The 14,472-nt window shown below is 58.4% G+C and overlaps 1 protein-coding gene and 1 long non-coding RNA gene across 3 annotated transcripts in view; both read right to left on the bottom strand.

Moving 5' to 3' along the window:
- Positions 1–1,562: 1,562 nt before the first annotated feature.
- On the bottom strand, positions 1,563–2,914 carry LOC130160045 (uncharacterized). The gene is made up of 2 exons (XR_008825922.1): positions 2,514–2,914; positions 1,563–1,946 (listed from the first exon to the last, which is right to left on the bottom strand). It is a non-coding gene; the product is annotated as an uncharacterized LOC130160045 (long non-coding RNA).
- Positions 2,915–3,895: 981 nt separating this feature from the next.
- Positions 3,896–14,472, bottom strand: part of LASP1 (LIM and SH3 protein 1) — a 33,090-nt gene continuing 22,513 nt past the window's right edge. For both annotated transcript variants that reach the window (XM_056362226.1, XM_056362227.1), the window contains 4 exons: positions 10,607–10,714; positions 7,351–7,507; positions 7,097–7,191; positions 3,896–6,765 (listed from right to left, as the gene is read on the bottom strand). In XM_056362226.1, the coding sequence (XP_056218201.1) occupies positions 6,592–6,765; positions 7,097–7,191; positions 7,351–7,507; positions 10,607–10,714 (534 nt within the window). In that variant the 3' untranslated portion in view covers positions 3,896–6,591. The remainder of the gene's footprint in view (positions 6,766–7,096; positions 7,192–7,350; positions 7,508–10,606; positions 10,715–14,472) is intronic.

The raw sequence follows: 14,472 nt of genomic DNA on the forward strand, positions 1-14,472 counted from the left end.
AATGGTGTTTTTCTTCTGCTGCCAGATTTTAACTGCTGCCGTGGGGAGCCGATAAAACCCTCCCAGGCTGAGAAGCAAAATTCCCCCTCCCGTGCCAGTGTAGCTCTTTTCAGTGCTGGGCTGCACCCTGACTGCAATCTGAGCTGCGGAGAACCCTACCCCATCTGCTAAAGAGCTGTCCCTGTCTGCTGCGGCCCTTTGCCTGCCTGCGACCACCTCTCCTGCCTGGCGTTTCAATCCCATTGCAGGGCTGAGTCGCTTCACCTTCCAGCACGGAGCTGCCTGATTTGGGACATGGAGGAAGGGATTGTTATGCATAGCTGATGCATTTGTAAGGCCCTCTGAGGGGAGAGGAGCCTTCGAAGTAAGAGAAAATTATTGTTCCTGGTTTCACACTCAGCTGAGTTTCCATTCCATGCATTCCTCGTTACTCACTCTCTCTTAATCACTGCAGATGTTGACATCAGATACAGACTCACGAAGCGGAGGTTATTGAGAACATGACTTATGCCTGAAGAAATTCCTCCCAGAATATTTCAAGCTTCTGATTTTCGACTATATTTGGTGGTGGAGAAAGGAGCAGCTTTTCTGCATCTCCAGGGCTCAGCAGTGTGGGACCGCCCTGGGTAGCTGGGGCTGAGGCTGGTGCTCTGAGAACACGCTCGGGAGCAAAGCCACCAACTTCGTGTTTCTCCCAGGAGTTTTACTAACAGGAAATTGCAGTGTCAAATATTCAGCTGGCAGCACTAACCGCATCCAGCATTCCCAGACTCTGAAATCCTTCTTCTTTCTGTAAACACCGTCCTCTGAAAGTCTTACCCACCAATTCCCATGCACCCTGGCCGTGCCCGGCACAGCCCCTGCTCTCCCTGGATCCTGTTATTGGATGGTGCCATCGTTAACTAATGGGACACGAACAGTTTTTCCCATTACAGATGTTTCAGGTGTTTATTGCTTAGAAAAAAAAAATATTGCAGGGAGAGGCCAGGCATATGAATATTTTGTCTTCTAGGAGGATGAAACTTGCAGCCTGAAAACCCCATTGCGTGTGACTGACAGTGTAAGGGCAGGGATTGATGCGGGGCTTCATAAAAGGACAGGAAAAATCCTCCTGATGCCCCACATACCTTCCCAGACCTCTCCAAGCTGGGGGAAATTAAGCTCTGAAATGTTCTTTCCATCCCACAGAAATTTCCATCCTATTAAAAATGTTCCTTTTTCTGTGTTGAGATTAACTGAGACCTCCCAGAGTTTCCCTGAACATCAGTGAGGGACCTGGTGAGGGTGAGCCACAGCTCGGGCAGGGCACAGCCTGCTCCAGATCCCTGATCCGGAGAGGATCCAGAGAGGATCAGGGACCCCTCTGGAGCAGCTGCTCATGCTGGGGGATGCAGAGGTGTCCTGGCACGGGTTGCTGCTGTCTCACCGCTCCCGGGGCTCGCAGACTGCCCCGTGTCCCCCCGCAGAAGCGGGGTGTGCTCCCGGAGCCGTGCGTGCCCCAGCCCTGCAGTCGATGCATGGGGACGCCTTTCAGCAGAGTCAACCCCAGCGGACATGTTCGCTCTCCCACATCATTCCTCTTTATTTCATTTCCTTGAACGGTTTTCATTAAAAATATAACTGCTTTTCTAAAATAAAACTCGACCGACCGACCACGGAAGCGCTCATCCCAAGGGGCTACGCCACACGGCGGGGGGCAGAACCCTTTGTATCCCCCTGGGATGAGGCGTGCGTCACCGGGATCAACCCATGTCTCGGCAGCGGGGTGTCACCTGGCAGCCCTCTCCCCTGCCACCCCATTGTCCCCTTTGCCCCACGTGGCCGCCCCGCTTGGCCCCCTCCGCAGCGCCCCGGTGCCAGCCCAGCCACGGCGGCTCGCTCCCCGTTTGCTCGCAGAGGGTTAACGCTTTTCCAGAAGGCTCCGAGGGAGACGGACAAGGCGGTGGCTGTGGAAGAGAAAGGAGAGGCTTTGAGAGCTTCGGGACATGCCGAGATGGTGAAGGGTGGGCATGGCAGCGTGTGGGAGCACAGGACGTGGCAGCAGCCCCCCTCCTCCCAGCGTGGGGGGGCAGAGGCACTGGGAACCCCTCCCTTTGCCTCCTTTAAAATGATGCAACCGGGATCCCTTCTTGCTTCTCCCCTGAGCTGTTTTATTTCTCTCCCTCTTGGGCACAAAAGGCCCAAGTTCGTGCTGTGGCGCTATCAAAGCCAGAGAGCAGCTTTTCCAAATGGGGAAGGGCTGATAAACCCGGCAGGGAGAGCCCAGCAGCCACACAAGAGCTGCCGCACGTTCAGCGGGCTGATTTATATAAAATCATGTGGCCTGATTTATAAAATCAACCCTGGTGCCCTCCTTCCAGCCCTGAGCAGGAAACAGCTCGGCTGCCTCGGCCAGGCGGAGGGAGCAGCAGCCAAAGAAAACAGCATTAAACCCCAAATCATCCCCTCTCCCCCCCGCTCCCTGGACATGTTTCTGCCCAGAAATTAAATGGGATGAGGAGCAATCGGCTCACCTGGACGCTGTTTTGCTTGCGAGGCTGATGCTGAGCTGCATCTTCCCCAGCATCGCTCTAGAGCATGTAAATGATGTAGGAGAGGATCACCAGGCCGATGATGGCAAAAAACATCAAGATGAAAATATCCAGCATGGTGGGGCAGGGGCTGCCGGGCCCCCCGCGGCGTGGGAAGGGGATGCTCGGCAGAGAGCCACCGCTTGGCTCAGCGTCCTCCCCTCCCAGCCGGAGCACAGCTCGCTCTGCTCAGGGTGGAGAGATGATGCCGGAGCTGATGGAGCTGCTTTCCTGCTTGCTGGAAAATAAAGGGATAAACACAGGCGGTCAGATGGGACTTCAGCCTCGCGCGGGTGGCGGAGTGCTCGCTCAGCCCAGACCTGCGAGCTGGGCTCCCCAGGGGCGCTGCCTGCTGCGGGAGGGTTGTTATTTTATTTATAAGCACCAGTTTATTGGGGTTTATTACAGTGATGTGACCCCCCCCGCCCCCCGTCTGCAGCTGGGAGAGGGCCCACCCTGTGGGGAAAGCAGCAAAAAAAGAGCTTCGGCCATCGCAAAGCCGTGTCGATGGGTCAGGACCGCTCTGCGCTCTCACCTTTCAGGGTCTGGTGCTCCTGGTGTACCCCAGCGCCCTTTGCCTTCAGTGGCGCACCACCTGCTTCAGTAGTTTAAAGCAACAGTTTCCAGTGAGCAGCTACAGCCACGGAGCCTTTTTAATTCTTTTGGCTAGTGCCGCTGAGGCAAATAACATCCTTCTCCACACACCTCCAAGATTTTCTTTTCCCAATGCTAAATGCCGTAGTCGCTGAAAATCCCACCTTGAGAGGCTGCAGTGGCCAAGCCAAGGAGTCGCCCGCTGTGCTCTGAGCACGAGGGCTGGCTGGGGTCCGGGGGACCCGGCTGTCGTGATGATGTGGTCCTGGAGAGACTGGGAAAAGCTGGGACCTGGTGCCCTTGCTACGCTGCCCACAGCAAAGTTGACCATTTCCCTGGATGGGTCTGGTCTCCGGAGCAGCCCCCGGCAGAGCTGAACCCCAGCAGATCCCAGAGCCATGCTGTAGCCGGCGTTTGGCCTCCAGGAGAAGACGCCCCAGTGGGTCAGCAAGCAGGGAGGCATCTCCTGACATCAGCTGGACACGCTGCAGCGGGTCCCTGAACCCTTTGAGCACATCCCTTGGCTTCAAGCCATGCAGAGAGCGAGGGACGGACCAAGAAGCTGCATCCCAGGTCAGTTCCCAGGGATGCCAGCGTTTCCCACTCCCAGGGAAGCCAGGCAGAAGCGAGGACCCCAGCTCCGGCAGCCACCCCCAGACCTGAGATCCCCACCGTGTCCCAAGGGAGCAGGAAAATGGCCAGAAAAGCGACCACAATCAAAGCCAGCACAATTGGCAGGTAAAAATTATACTTTTATTTTTAATTCGAGTAAACCGGGAAGAGAATTGGTTGGTTTGTTCCATTCGATGGTTCGGTTAAAAAGGCCAAATAATGTTTTTTCTTGGTGGGTGCTCAACCCGACGGGAAGGAGTACACAAGGACAAACCCCAATCAAGCGACGGATCCGGAAGAAAACACGTTCTAAGCTCAGCATTGAGACGCAACCAGGGAAGCTGGGATGGACAAGGTCTATTTTACACGTGATGAGAAGCAATTTAGCTTTTAATTACTTTTTTTTTAACCATCTCATTTATTTATTTATTTTAAATACAGATTTAGGTGCTTTTCAGCTATGAAAAAAGGCAAAAAAGTGCATAAGTTGAGAGAAAAGGCAGAAATCAAGCAGTAAGAGGTTCGTTTCCCACGGCAGGGGAGAAGGGGCAGGGCATGGGAGGGGAGAATTAGGACAATGGTTTCAAGGTAGCATTAAAAAAAGGTCTGTATACCAAAACCTAATTGCCTGTGTGATTTGGTCCATTAAAAAACGGTTTATTCACATTGATACGCCCCCCCCATTCCCAGACAAGAACGTGATTAAGAGGATTAGCAGGGAGATGCAGACTGCCCCCCCCTCCAGCCCAGCTGCCCCCTCTCCCTTGCTCTTGTGCTTGCTTGTTTTAGCACCAACCGGGATTCCCATCCCATAAAGCCCATCCCGGCTGCTCTGGGGTCCCGCTTTCACCCCGAGGGGACAATGGTGCCAGGAGCCCCCGTTACTCTCCCCGCTCCCGCTGGCTGGGGAACAGGCCAGGAGCAAAATGCTCCCCTTTCCCCGGCTCGTGCCCTCCCGGCGGGTCTCTGCCCTGCCAGGAGCCCCCTCCCCACCAGGACAGCATTTGCTGCGGCAGCGCCCAGCTCCGGTCCCCCCAACCTCAGCACCAGCCACAAACCAGCCCTGCAGCCCCATGAGCTTTGAGAAAGGGAACTGCAAGTGCGAGGCAGCGGGATTCTTTCTTCCTCTGCCACACAGTCCCCAAAGGAGGTGTCCCCAAAACAGAGCCAAGGAATGTCTCAATTCAGCTGCTTTGGTCCCTATATTCCCTTTTTTCCTTTAGGAATTAGCAAAGGCAGCAGCTTTCCCATGGAAGCATCCTGGCCCCATGGCACAGCCCAGCAAGGGGACGGTCCCCTCCGGCTGCCCCGTCTCCACCTTCCAGTCACAGGGCAGCGGGAGCACCAGAGGCAGTATGAAGGCATCACTGCTGCCCCAGCGTTCGGCTTCTGTGACCCGGGAGAGGAGCATCCTCCTCCTGCCCTCCCTGCACAGGCTTCCAGTTATGCCCCTGCCCAGCTCCAGGACCTTCGGAGCACAAAAGAGAAGGGGACAGGGATGTGCTTTGAGATTTTGGTCCATGATGTGATCCCAAAAGCCACCGCCACTGGGTACCAAGAGGTGCAGGGTGGCTCGGGGTGCCATACCCCAGTCTCTGCCACTCAAGACCAAGCTGCGGAGGGGACAGTCACCCAGGATGGTCCCCAGCACGGTGACAGAAGGGGAGGACGTTTCACACGTGGCTCAGAAGAGGCAGAGGGATGGGGCTGATCCTGCTGGCTCCCCAGACCATCTACCCAGCAGGTGGGGGGCTCAGGAGGGTTCCCAAAGCCAGCAGCAGAAAGAGAAAAGCAGGAAGATTCTCGGTGAATCTGGTGAGCGACCACTGCTAAGAAGAAGAGGCTGCCCCAGCACACGGCGCCCAGGAGACCCCCAGACCCTGGCCCAAAGAGAAATCTGGTGCCGCAGGGGGTACATGAGGTCTCGGTGTCGCAGTGCTCCCCCCTCCCAGCCCAGAGGAGTGGGGAGCTCAGCCCAGCTCCAGCCCTCAGGTGGGAGCAGCAGCCTCCAGGTGAAGCAACGCTGCGGCTACTCCTTCACCTGCGCCAGCACAGCCCCAGCTCGGCCCGGAGGGATCAGGGAGGGGGAAGGAGGCAGCCGGAGCCCCAGGTAGAAGTAGCGAGAGCCGCCTCCAGGGCTGCCCAGAGCAGCCGCTCTGAATCCCAAGGAGAGAGAAAGATTTTGTGTAAGATTTTGACTGTGCACGTTTTTAGGACTAAAGGGAGCAAAGACCGAATGGAAACGCTGCACAGAGGAGCTGGGAGAAGCAACGGCACAAGCCGGAGCGGTGCAGGGTGGAGGCTGCCAGCTCATCCCTCCTGTCAGCCCTTGGGACGAGCATCCCTCACCTCGTCCAAGCAGGCATCGCTGCCCTCTGCCCATCCCTGCCAGAGCGGGGGGAATTTGGTCCTAACAGATGGTCTCCTCCTCCCTTTGGTGAGGTCCCGGTGACTCCGGCTGCTTCCCCTGGCCAGGAAATGCTGGAGTGCACAGGAAGGCTGGAGAGGAGGGGGACCGAAGGAGAAGGAAAGCTGCAGTGGTTTGGTCTCTCAAGCCCCCAACATCCCTTGCAGACTGTCCCTCAGTCCCGACAGAGCTAGAACAAAGCTAAATTGGCAAGAGAAACTGGAGGCAGCTGCAGAAACACGGAGTAACCGAGATGTCAGGACGTGGCTCCGGCGGGCGATTGCCAGAGCACATGGGATAAGGGATGCTGGGGCAGAGAGACGCGCACACACACACACACACACACACACGGGCCGGCGCAGGCTGGGGGCTCGGCTGTCAGCCACGTGCCCTGTCCCCTCCCGTGGCTCAGATGGCCTCCACGTAGTTGGCGGGGAGCATGCCTGTGTCACCCGTGCGCTCCACCGTGCCGTACATCCACCCGTCGTCAATCTGCTGCACGTTGATGATGGTGTCGCCGTCCTGGAAGGAGACCTCATCCTCGTCAGCCGCGTTGTAATCGTAGACAGCACGGAAACGCTTCTGTGGGGAGAGAGGGGTCAGTGGGCACAGACCCTCCCCACCTCCTGCCCTGGACGAGCAGAGCGGCCACCTACGGGGGGTGTCCCAGGGCGAGGAGCCATGCTGAACCCCACGCAAGAGCCATACTGGATCCAGGAGGTTGTTACTGGGCACTGCGCAGGGATGCTGGTGCCGGCTGTGGCGAGGAGAAACCAGGCACCCAGCATCACACACGCCAGCCCCTTCCAAACTGCTCCTCCCCTGCACAGGAGCGGGGGGCAAGCAGAGCAAACCCTGCCCCACTGGGGGGGCAGTGTGGGGGTGGGCGCTGCGAGCCCCTGGCTGTACTCACCCCCCCTCCAGAAGCCGCGTTGCGCTGTGTGGAGGCTGGTGCTGCCGGCTCCTTGTAGCCGTAGGACTGAGACGACGGCTGCTGCTGCTGGTAGACTGGGGGGAGGGGGGGAAGGATTGGGCCATTAGCTGGTGCTGGGACACGGTGAAGCCCCTCGTGAGGAAGAGCCGGTTGCAGCCCCAGCCCCCCAGGGGCCATGCACCAGGGCAGGCTGCAACACCCGCAGCCCCCCCCGCCCCCGCCGCCCCGCTTACCTGGGTTGCTGGGTTGGATGTGATGAGACGGCTGATGCTGCTGCTCTGCAGGTCTCCGGTAATTAGTGCTCTCCTGGGAGTTCCTGCGCTCTGGCTCAGCACCTTCGCTGGGACTTGGACCCATCCTGCTCCTCTCGAACTCTTCGTGGTATTTTATCTACAGCGAGAAGAGAGAAAGGAGAGGTCAGAGCGCAGCTGGGACAGCCCTGCAGCGCCAGCCATGAGGCTGAGCCCAGCTCCAGCACCAGCTCCCACAGCCCTTCAGCACCAGGAACATCCTTCAGCTTGTCCCAGCTCGTTTATTTTTGCTACCAAGGACTCAGCACCAGCCATCTCACAGCCTCCCTGCCGGGCCCTGGGGGTTTCTGCTTCCCCCACCTCTCCCCAGACCAAGGTGACATTTGCTCAGACAAATCTGGGGCACGGGAAAAGGGCTGTTTAAGTGGCCTGTGGGTGAGAGAGGTGATTTTTTTCCAGTCTGGGGAAGATACAGGCCCCCAAGCCCCCAGTTTGCAGGAGCACAGAGAAAAAGCACCACTGGGAAGTGCCCCCTGCACTCACTGAGTTCCAAATGTGACTCCCCAGCCCATCGCCAGGTACAGCTGGCACGGTGAAGGTACCGCTCCAGCATCTACCCCCAAAATCTCTCTTTAACCCAAGTGTGAAAGGGCCTCGGGGGGTTTCGTTGAAGGAGGCTCAAAGCAGATACCACCAAAGACACCAGCTGCATGGGACTAAGCCTTCCCCCACAGCGCGCAGGGTTAACCCAACTGCCTGGGCGTGGGTGTAAAAATTAATAGCCACTTGTGTTAATGAATGCATTGGCATCGGAAAGCACCTGGAGCCCATTTGGCTGCTGGTTAAACAGTTATTTACTGAAAGGCACTACAGCCGGCGCTCTGCAGGGGCAGGAGGCAGAGCCTGGAGCCCAGCCACCCTCCTGGGAAAGGAGAATTCCCAGGGGAGCACCCAGCTCCTCCAGCCGGAGCAGGGACAGCATTTCCCAGCGCTCCGAGGCTCAGGCTTTGCACAGCTCCACTGCCAGGAGGGTTTTCCCCACATCTGGGATCGTACTGACATCCCCCAGCCAAGGATGGTTTGGGGCACCCCTGTGCTGCGGAGGTGCCCATGCCCCAGCAGGTGCTGCCGTGCTGGGCACCCCGCTTTGCTGCCCGTGGGGCTGCTCAGCTGCACCCTGGGGTGGGAAACGCTGGCTGCTGAGCCAGGCTTTCTGCAGGGGGGGGTTGTTTCGGTGCCTTTATTAAGTGGGTCACTGCAACCCCAGGCTGGCAGCCAGATGCCCATGGGGAAGCTGCTGCTACTGTGGCTGAGAGAGGGAAGTGGGATGAGCGGAGGGGCAGGGCTGGTTTCATCACTCTGCCGTGTTATTTAATGCCCCCCCAAACCTCTACAGATTCCCTCTGCCAGCTCCGACTCCACGGAGAAGCTGCCCCCAGGGGAAAATCTCCCTGCCAGGTCCCTTTCCCAAGCGGCAAGCCTTCTCCAGCCCTTGCTGTCCCGGGGTTCGGTGTGCCGATAACATCCCGGGGCTCCCCAGGGAGAGCTCAGCGCTTGCCAGAGAATCGCACAATGGGATCAGGAGAGGGAATAAACAACCTCCTCCTGCCCTGCTGGGTATTCTCATGTTTGTGTACGTGTGTGAGCTCCCACTGCGGGTGCAGGCAGGATCCTCCCTCTCCCTGCCAGCCCAGACCCCCCCTCCCTGGACCCCCCCGGGGGGAGCAGCCAGCAGCTCCCACCCCAGGGGCTTTGTCCCTAAGGGAAGGATGCTGGAGGATGGAAAAGCGAGAGCAGCTCTGGGCACTGCGGTGCTGGAGGCAGGAGAGGAACTGGCAGAACCACCTGTCGAGCGGATGCCCAAGAGGTTTCTCATGCAAAGCTGCGCTCCAGGGGTGGGTTTCCTGGTCAGGGAGAATCCAGCCCTCCCAGGGTTTCACAACAGCTCCTGGGCTGATAAGGAACACACATTCCTTTCACCAGCGGCTAAAGGTTAATTAACTCCCTGCCTCCTGCTGAAGGCAAATGCTGCTGGGGGCTCGCCGGGGGGCGGGGGGGGGGGAGTTTGGGCAGAGGACAGACCTACCCCCCCCCTCCTTGCCGCACCCAGTGCCGCAGCTATACGTGCGACTGTGCATCTTCCTCGTTCACCATGGCAACACACAGCCGTCCACATCCGCCACGCACCGCACCACCAGCACCTGGGTACGGATGGAGGCTGCTGGCTGAAGCGCAAGCTGCCGGGCCAGCTGCTGTTGAACTTGGCCATGGCTTTAATAGCATTTTTGGAAATGGGAGAGAGCTGGGTCTTTTGCAAGCACAGGACAGAGCTCCCCTTCCAGAAGGTCCAGGGAGGATGGAGCCGCTGCTGTGCAGCCCCCAGGCATGCGTCCATGTCAGCGCGGGGGCAGGATGATGGCAGGAGGGAAGCTGCACCTCAAGGAGCTCCCTGCAAGGATGCTCTGGTGCAGGGGCTGCCACAAGCCGTGGGCTGTAGGTAGGAAAGGGGATGCTGCTGCCTGTCCTACCTTCTGGGCTGGTGACAGCAGGCGGTGGGACCCTGGGGACTGTGTGCAGCCCCGGGACAAACTAACAGCTGCAGCGGCCAACGCTGCCGACAGCTGGATGGCTGGAAAGGGCTTTGCAAGAGTCAGGAGGGGTCAAGGCAAGTGGAACCTGGCAGGGGACAGTCACAGCTGCAAAGGGACAGGAGGAAGAGGTGTGCCTTTGGCCAGGCTTTCCACACACCAAGACAAGGCAGAGGGAGCACAAGAGGGGCTGGAGTCCCTCGGGGGAGCAGTGTGGGGCTAGCACCAGCGAGCCTGGACCATGCAAGTCCATGCTGGGGGTGACAGTGACAACCAGGGGTGGCTGGGACTGCCCCTGGGCCACATTCACTCCCCCAGATGCCACTTTCTGCTGCTCCCCTTCTTGTCACAGTCAACGTGGGCTTGAGCACCTCAGGAGAAGCGAAGGACTCGGACACCCCTCTGGACCCAGCTGCAGCACCGGCCAGCACGGACGAGCCCAGAGAGGGGTGAGAGGGTCACAAGGTGCCTGGGCAAGTGGGTTGAAGATTTAAAGTTGCCCGGTTTTTGAGATGCTGCAGCCTGGCGTGCTCATTAGAGGCCATCAGCATGCGGGTCTGCTCCCGGCTGCGTGGGCAGAGCCCCCCCAGCCTCCTCTGGCAGCAGGAAGGTCACGGCAATATCACATGGCGAGATTAGAAGCTACTCACGTTGCTGATCTGATCCTGAGTCTTTTTGATTCTCTGCAGCTCCGGGGTGTCAGCCACCACGCTGAAGCCTTTCCCCTTGTTCTTCTCAAATTCCTCCTTGTAGCGAATCTGGGTACAAACAAGGGAAAAACAGACTTAGAAAAGGAGGAAGCTGGCGTGCACAGCAGTGGATTCAGCAGCGGACCCTCACGCCGTGACCCACACGCTACACGAGATGCAGCATCTTCTAACAGCGCCTCTGCCTTGCTCAGGAGACACCCCCCCCCCCCCCCCCGCGACGTACCCAGTAATAGCAAAACAGGGCATTGCCGAGAGCTGGGACAGCATCCTATGCATCGGCTGATCTTGTTTCTCTTTCAGCAGGGGCTGGGGTCATTCCGATTTATTTTGAATTTCCTGTGGGCTACAAGCGTGCCCAAGTCACGTGCCACGGAGCAGCTGACCCGTGGCAAGCTGCCTGCTCGAAAGCCCGTGGATTTTATGAGCTACACCCATACACAAGCATTTCCACATCAGGGGACATTTAGCTACCTCTGGGAAGGAATACACCCAGAAGCCCATAATAAAACCAGAGGGTGGAGGCTGGCAAAACACAAGCATCCTTATTTCTGTTTGCCAGACACTGACATCAGCATCCCTTCCCATCACACCCAGGAGCTGAAAAGTCCCAGTTTTGTTTGCTTTTATTTTTTTTCCTTGGTTTTTTTTTTTCCTTCTTCTTCTTTTTAATATAGCTCTATATGGCTTGAAGACTGAAGCATCCAGCTCTCCCAGGAAGGAGCCAATGCAGCAGAGCCATAGCCCAGATGTGCCCCCCAGCCCTCAGCAGCTGGAGCTCGGCACAGGACCGCTGACCCCCCCACCCCCCCCAGGTCACCCAGAAGCAGAAGCAGCTTCTGCAGACTGAAACCCGGACTCGAGGGCTCCAAGAGGGAAGGAAGCAGCGCCCAGCTGCCTGATTTTCACATCTTTGTATGTGAAAAAAAAGCAGCTTTGCTGATTTTCAGATGCGAGCGGCCAGAAAGATGCCCCGTTTTCACGGGGGGGGGGGGGGGGGGGGGGGGGGCGGCGCGAAGCAGATGTGCAGACTGACACCCTGACCTCCTCCATCCTCTCGGTGGGGATCCAGCCCTGCACCCATGGCCTGCAGGAGCTGTCCCTGGCCCACCTAGGGAGGGAAGAGCAGCCTACAAGTGCCTGACCCAGGGGTTCACCCCCCTGGAGCTTGTCCTATGCACTGCAGACAGTTGGATGTTCTCATTAAAATTAAAAGGTCACCACCGCCTCGCACGCCAGCAGATCAAACCTCCAGGCTCCTGTGCGAGCAGCAGGGACAGACACAGCAGCCGGGCTCCATGTGGGACCGATGCTCACCCCCTCCCCGGGCTGGTGGGCGGCTGTGGGGAGGGGGTCAGAGCTGCCAGCGGTGGGAGAAGCAGAGCAGGAGCTGCCTTGGATGGAACACGCTGGGAAAGCAGCCGGTGCATCGTTCCCCCCAACAGAGAAATGCTCCCCAAAGCAAAGGGGCCAGACTTTGGGGTGTCTGGCCAGCACAGGCAGCTCCCCGTAACCCTTCCCATCCCACAGCTGGACGGCAGCCTGTCAGGGGGACGGTTGGGAAGCCAGGCTGGCCCCGCAGAGACAGAGCCTGCAGGATGCAGGCTGTGCTGGCAGCTTGCGTGCCGTGCCAAGATCAAGCTTGGAGGCAGAGAATCCAGCAGCACGGCGGGGGAGGCGGGATAAAGCTGATTTCATCCCGACGCGCACTCCTACGGAGACACTCCTTCAGACCTCACATATCCGCCTCCCATCCAGACAGCGCAGCCAGCTGGGCCTGGAAACACCTTTCAGGGGAAAGCTGCCAAACATTTTATAATATTTTCTGGAGAAGCCAAGATGCACCTCTGCTGCCATCTGGGCTCTCCTAGAGCTTTGCCAGGCTCTGGAGTGGGACCTGGCACAGCGGGCAGGAGCACCTGGGCCACACTGCTGTGCCCAGGTCAGCCCCCTCCGGTGCCGGACCCAGCCAGCACCCCACCGAGCAGGTCCTGCCCCTTCTCTGCTCCAGGACAGCACAGGAAACAAGGGATTTCCAGGGGAAAAGGCTGTGGTTTCCATTCTGCAGAAGGGCTGCAGGCTCGGGCCAGCTCTGAGCATCCCACCCCTCAGCTGGAGCTGGCGGGGGGGGGGCTCCGGGACCACCGTGCCCGCAGCTTGGAGGGCTTTGCCTGGAGCAGGGAGGGATGCCAGACACCAGCACATGGGGGCTCACCGCTGGCTGCATGGGTTAGCGGTGCAGGTACCCCAGAGCTCGGTGCTCTGCTTGCAAACACAACATTTTCCCTTCCCGACCTGCAAACCAGGAGAAATTCAAGCTTCGGAAGCGCATCAGAGCCCCTGCACCTTCTTCCCGGCCATGCGGTATCACAGAAACCCTTAGGTACGTGGCTTTATGAGTCACGTTAGATTTCTAACTCTAATGTAACTTTAGAAAGCAAAGGCTTAACGAACCAGGCTGCAGAGCCCACCCTGGGAGGATGTTAATACAACCAAGTTAAATACAACCAAGACGACAAAGCACAGAGGAACACCAGAGACCAATTTCAAGGTAGAAGTCTCCTTTTGCTTGAAGCAGTGAGAAGAAGAAGAACAAAAAAAACAAACCAAAAACCACAAAACCAAAAAACTTTTGCTAGCCGGGGGGTAAAGCACACATCTCGAACATCACCCGTCAGGAAGGCACAGCCCCAAGGTGTTAAACATCAGGCATGAGGAACCAAACAGCTGTGACATAAACCCCATGACACACACCCAGCCAGGGGGGGTGTGGGGTGTCAGGAGGGGGTGACTCAGCCCCACCACCCCGCTTTGCTCAGCCACAGCGACAGGGGGGCGGGGGGAGCTGCGTTTGTCCTTGATCCCATCCGCTTTCAGGAAAGGCTCTTTCCCTTCCGAGCTCTGCAGCCGAGGTGCGGGATGCTGGCCCCGCCGCTGTGCTTGGGGATGCTACGCAGGAGAAGGGGGTTTATCCTGAGGTGGGGGCACTGGGCACGTGTGCTGGCTGCAAACACACTGAGCTGTAAGAAATCCAGGCTAGAAAGGTAAAAAGCCACCCATGCAGAGGCTCATTGCAAGCTTTTATCCTCTTATATCCCATCCATCTTCCTTAGTTTTGTTGGGTTTTTTTACCCCTCTAACTTTCAGGATACTGGTAGCCCTAAAAAACTGCCGTACGAGGATGCCCGACAGCAGGGTGGACCCGATCCCGGAGCCGTGGGGCAAGATGCTGGTACGTGGGGGCAGATCTCACCCCAAACACACCCCCAAGGCTCGTGCTCCCAGTCAGTTGGGGTTCCTGTACCCCAGCACAGCGGGCCATGGAAATCAGAGCATGGCCCAAGCATCAGGGCAGTGCGATGGGAGGAAGCAAGGGAGGCCACCGGGCAGGCACGCTCCCCGTCAGCACGGGGGAATTGCAATTTAACCGGATCCATGGTGCTTCCAGGCTTTGGCACAGGAGCGGCCAGGTCTTGCCGGGCTGTGGCTGCCACCAGGGCTGAGCGAGGCGGATGGGGAGAAGGGGGGAAGTGTCCAGACAAGGCGCCTTTCAGCTTCTCCCTGCCCTGACACAGGCACCGGGTTGTGCAGGCAGGAGCCTGGCAGGCAGCGCCGACCCGCAGCCCACGGGAGCAATCCTGCTTCCAGCACAGGCTGCCCTCGGAGAGGCACGAGTCCTTGCTCCAGCCCCGCTCCCAGCACCCTGCTCCCTTTGCTCCCTCGGAAAGGCGAGTGCAGGTGACCCTGGGCGACGAGGAGGGACAGAAACGCGGGGTTCGGTACACCCCACCGTGCTTTCCCAGGGCATG

Source organism: Falco biarmicus, chromosome 17 (assembly GCF_023638135.1).
Source record: "Falco biarmicus isolate bFalBia1 chromosome 17, bFalBia1.pri, whole genome shotgun sequence".
Taxonomy (NCBI): domain Eukaryota; kingdom Metazoa; phylum Chordata; class Aves; order Falconiformes; family Falconidae; genus Falco; species Falco biarmicus.